Source organism: Salvelinus sp. IW2-2015, unplaced genomic scaffold (assembly GCF_002910315.2).
Source record: "Salvelinus sp. IW2-2015 unplaced genomic scaffold, ASM291031v2 Un_scaffold1405, whole genome shotgun sequence".
Lineage (NCBI taxonomy): Eukaryota > Metazoa > Chordata > Actinopteri > Salmoniformes > Salmonidae > Salvelinus > Salvelinus sp. IW2-2015.
Window position 1 is genome coordinate 118,169 of NW_019942888.1, and position 5,794 is coordinate 123,962.

The 5,794-nt window shown below is 34.5% G+C and overlaps 1 protein-coding gene across 1 annotated transcript in view; it reads left to right on the forward strand.

The window, feature by feature from the left end:
• Positions 1-5,794, forward strand: part of pik3c2g (phosphatidylinositol-4-phosphate 3-kinase catalytic subunit type 2 gamma) — a 54,322-nt gene that overhangs the window by 13,868 nt on the left and 34,660 nt on the right. The window contains 1 exon segment of the mRNA XM_024138170.2: positions 3,604-3,634. Within this exon segment, the coding sequence (XP_023993938.2) occupies positions 3,604-3,634 (31 nt within the window).

The following is a 5,794-nucleotide window of genomic DNA, read 5'->3' on the forward strand; positions in this document are numbered from 1 at the left end:
TATACAGCAGCTATTGAACAGCTAAATTATAGAAATACAACAGTCATAGAACACAGACTACAGTTTATGAAAAAACAGACTACAGGTATAGAACAACAGACTAAGTTATAGAAAAACAGACTACAGTTATAGAACAACACACTACAGATATAGAACAACACATACAGTATGAAGAACAGACTACACGTTATAGAAAAGACAGACTACAGTTATAGAACATACAAACAGCTATAGAACAAACACATACAGTTATAGAACAACAGACTACAGTTATAGAACATAAACAGTATAGAACAACAGACTACAGTTATAGAAAAACACACTACAGGTAGAACAACAAGACTACAGTTTATAGAACAACACAGACTACAGTTATAGAACAACAGGACTACAGTTAGTAGAACAACATACTACAGTTTATAGAACAACTAGTTATAACAGCTATAGAACAACAAGACTTCAGTTATAGAACAACAGACTCAGTTCATGTTATAGAACAACAGACGCAGTTATAGAACAACAACAGCTAAGAAACATAACATATAGAACAACAGACTAAAGTTATAGAACATACGCAGCTATTGAAACAGACTACAAGTTATAGAACATACACAGTCATAGAACACCAAAGACTATCAGTATAGAAACACAGACTACAGTAATAGAACAACGACTACGTTATGAAAAAACAACTACAGTTATAGAACAACACACTACAGATATAGAACAACAACACTACAGGTATAGAAACAGACTACAGTTATAGAAAAAAGACTACAGTTATGCCACACGAACATACAACAGCTATCAGAACACACACTACAGTTATAGAACAACAGACTACAGTTATAGAACATACAACATGCGATAGAACAACAAGACTACAGTTATAGAAAAACACACTACAGTATAGAACAACAGACTACAGTTATAGAAACAAACAGACTACAGTTATAGAACAACAGACTACAGTTATAGAACAACAATAGAAGACAGCTAAGTTATAGAACAACGACTACAGTTATAGACACTAATCTAGAACAACAGACTACAGTCATAGAACAACCGACTACAGTCATAGAACAACCGACTACAGTTATAGAACAAACAGACTACAGTTATAGAACATACAACAGCTATAGAACAACAGTTATAGAACAACAGACTACAGTTATAGAACAACAGACTACAGTTATAGAACAGACTACAGTTATAGAACAGACTACAGTTAGAACAACAGACTACAGTCATAGAACAACCACTACAATCTAGAACAACAACTAAGTCATACAGAAACCGACTACAGTCATAGAACAACCGACTACAGTTATAGAACAACAGACTGCAGTTATGAACATACAACAGCTATAGAACAACAGTTATAGAACAACAGATTACAGTTATAGAACAACAGACTACAGGTATAGAACAACAGCCTACAGGTATAGAACAACAGCCTACAGGTATAGAAAACACGCCTACAGGTATAGAACAACAGCCTACAGGTATAGAACAACAGCTACAGGTATAAAAAGCCACAGTAAGAACACAGCCTACAGTTATAGAACATCAGCCTACAGTTATAGAACAACAGACTACAATCATAGAACAACAGACTACAGTCATAGAACAACAGACTACAGTCATAGAAACAACCGACTACAGTCATAGAACAACCGACTACAGTTATAGAACAACAGACTACAGTTATAGAACATACAACAGCTATAGAACAACAGTTATAGAACAACAAGACTACAGTTATAGAACAACAGACTACAGTTATAGAACAGACTACAGTTATAGAACAGACTACAGTTATAGAACAACAACTACAGTCTAACAACGTACAACATAGAACAACAGACTACATCATAGAACAACCGACTACAGTCATAGAACAACCGACTACAGTTATAGAACAACAGACTGCAGTTTATAGAACATACAACAGCTATAGAAAACAGTTATAGAACAACAGATTACAGTTATAGAACAACAGACTACAGGTATAGAACAACAGCCTACAGGTATAGAACAACAGCCTACAGGTATAGAACAACAGCCTACAGGTATAGAACAACAGCCTACAGGTATAGAACAACAGCCTACAGGTATAGAACAACAGCCTACAGGTATAGAACATCAGCCTACAGTTATAGAACATCAGCTACAGTTTAGAACAACAGACTACATTTATAGAACAACAGACTAAAGTTATAGAACAACAGCCTACAATTATAGAACATCAGCCTACAGTTATAGAACACCAGCCTACAGTTATAGAACAACAGACTACAGTCATGGAACACCAGACTACAGTTATAGAAAAACAGACTACAGTTATAGAAAAACAGACTACAGTTATAGAACAACAGACTACAGTCATAGAACAGACTACAGATATAGAACAACATACTAGTCATAGAACATACTGCAGTTATAGAACAACAGACTACAGTTATAGAACAACAGACTACAGTTATAGAACAGACTAGTCATAGAACAGACTACATATATAGAACAACATACTACAGTCATAGAACATACTGCAGTTATAGAACAACAGACTACAGTTATAGAACAGACTACAATTATAGAACAACAGACTACAGTTATAGAAAAACAGACTACAGTTATAGAACAACAGACTACAGTCATAGAACAGACTACAGATATAAGAACAACATACTAGTCATAGAACATACTGCAGTTATAGAACAACAGACTACAGTTATAGAACAACAGACTACAGTTATAGAACAGACTACAGTCATAGAACAGACTACAGATATAGAACAACAGACTGAGAAAGACAAAGATATATAGAACAACAGACTACAGTCATAGAACAGACTACAGGTATAGAACATACTGCAGTTATAGAACAGACACACAAGAACAGAGTTTAATCCAAAACCAGTCACATAGGAAAATCTGGTGTGTTAAATAAACTACAATAGTCTACACATGAAACCATTCGGTGTTTTTCAGCCAAGCACTCAGAAAACAATAGGGGTTTTTCACACTGCTGTTCACAGACGTAGGCTAACCTTAAACCTTTGTTTAACAGCATGCTTGGTTTGAGCTCATAGCGCGTATCTCATTGACTTCCTTAATAACGGGACTTACAGGTCTCACACTCGTACATTTCCAAATGGTCCTGGAGGAGAAGAACAAAAGGAAACATGACTTTGCATTTTTCACAATGAAACCGTCAGAGTAAAGAATTTTCAGATCAACAGTATTTATATTACTGTATTTAGCGCTATATCATTACATCCAGATTTACTACCATGCTTTAGGAATCACAGTATTTATATTACTGTATTTAGTGCTATACATTACATCCAGATTTAGTATCATGAAATATAAATACTGTTGATTCCTAAATCACTGATACTAAATCTGGATGTAATGTATAGCACTAAATACAGTAATATAAATACTGTTGATTCCTAAAGCACTGGTAGTAAATCTGGATGTAATGTATAGCGCTAAATACAGTAATATAAATACTGTTGATTCTGAAAATTCTTTACTCTGACGGTTTCATTGTGAAAAATGCAAAGTCATGTTTCCTTGTTTGTTCTTCTCCTCCAGGACCATTTGGAAATGTACGAGTGTGAGACCTGTAAGTCCCGTTATTAAGGAAGTCAATGAGATACGCGCTATGAGCTCAAACCAAGCATGCTGTTAAACAAAGGTTTAAGGTTAGCCTACGTCTGTGAACATGCAGTGTGAAAACCCCCTATTGTTTGCTGAGTGCTTGGCTGAAAACACCTGAATGGTTTCATGTGTAGACTATTGTAGTTTATTTAACACACCAGATTTTCCTATGTGACTGGTTTTGGATTAAACCTCTGTTCTTGTGTGTCTGTTCTATAACTGCAGTATGTTCTATACCTGTAGTCTGTTCTATGACTGTAGTCTGTTGTTCTATATCTGTAGTCTGTTGTTCTATAACTAGTCTGTTGTTCTATATCTGTAGTCTGTTCTATGACTGTAGTCTGTTCTATAACTGTAGTCTGTTGTTCTATAACTGTAGTCTGTTGTTCTATAACTGAGAACAACATACTACTTACTACAGTTATAGAAACAAACAGACTTACAAGTTTTACATAGGACACAACAGACATACAACAGTTATAGAACAACAGACTACAGTCATAGAACAACCAAGAACTACAAGTACATAGAACAACAGGACTACAGTATAGAACAACACGACTACAGTTATAGAAAACAGACTACAGTTATAGAACAACAACAGTATAGAACAACAGTTATAGAACAACAGACTACAGTTATAGAAACAACAGACTACAGTTAATAGACAGACTACAGTTATAGAACAAACTACAGTATAGAACAACAGACTACAGTATAGAACATACACGACACTACAACACATAGAACAACAGACTACAGTCATAGAACAAACAGACTTACAGTCTATAGAACACAACAGACTACAGTTATAGAACAACAACTTCAGTTATAGAAACCATACAACAAGCATAGAACAAACAGTATAGACAACAGATTACAGTTATAGAACAACAGATACAGTATAGAACAAACACCTACATATAAGACAACAGCCCTACAGTATAGAACAACAGACTACAGTATAGAACAACAGCCTACAGTATAGAACAACAGACCTACAGTATAGAAAACACCTACAGTAAAGAACATCAGCCAGTTATAGAACACAGACTACAGTTATAGAACAACAGATAGAAAATCATAGAACAACAGACTACAGTTATAGAAAACAGACACAGTATAGAACATAAGCAAAGAACAAGACTACAGTTATAGAACAACAGACTACAGTTATAGAAACATACAACAGCTATAGAACAACAGATTTATAGAACAACAGACTACAGTTATAGAACACAGACTACAGTTAATAGAACAGACTACAGTTATAGAACAACTACAGTTTATAGAACAACAGACTACAAGTATAGAACAACCAGACTACATATAGAACAACAGACTACAGTATAGAACAACGACTACAGTCATAGAACAACAGACTACAAGTTTATATGAACAACAGACTGCAGTATAATAGAACATCAACAGCTATAGAAACAAACAGTTATAGAACAACAGATACAGTATAGAAACAACAGACTACAAGTTATAGAACATACAAGCCTACAGCGTATAGAACAACAGCCTACAGTTATAGAAACAACAGCCTACAGGTATAGAAACAACAGCTACAGTATAGAACAACAGCTACAGTATAGAAACAACACCTACAGTATAGAACATCAGCTACAGTTATAGAACATACAGCTACAGTTTATAGAACAACAGACTACAGTTTTTTTTATTATAGACAACAGACTAAGTTATAGAACAACAGCCTACAATTATAGAAAACAGATCAGCTACAGTTATAGAACACAAGCTACAGTATAGAACAACAGACAGTACAGTACAGTTATAGAAAACAGACTACAGTTATAGAAAAACAGACTACAGTTATAGAAAACAACAGACTACAAGTCATAGAACAACAGACTACAGATATAGAACAACATACTAGTCACTAGAACATACCTCAGTTATAGAACAACAAGACTACAGTTATAGAACACAGACTACAGTTATAGAACAAGACTTAAGTCATAGAACAGACTACATATATAGAACAACAAATACTACAGTCATAGAAACATACTGCAGTTATAGAAGCAACAGACTACAGTTATTAGAACAGACTACAATTATAGACAACAAGAACTAACAGGTTATAGAAAACAGACTA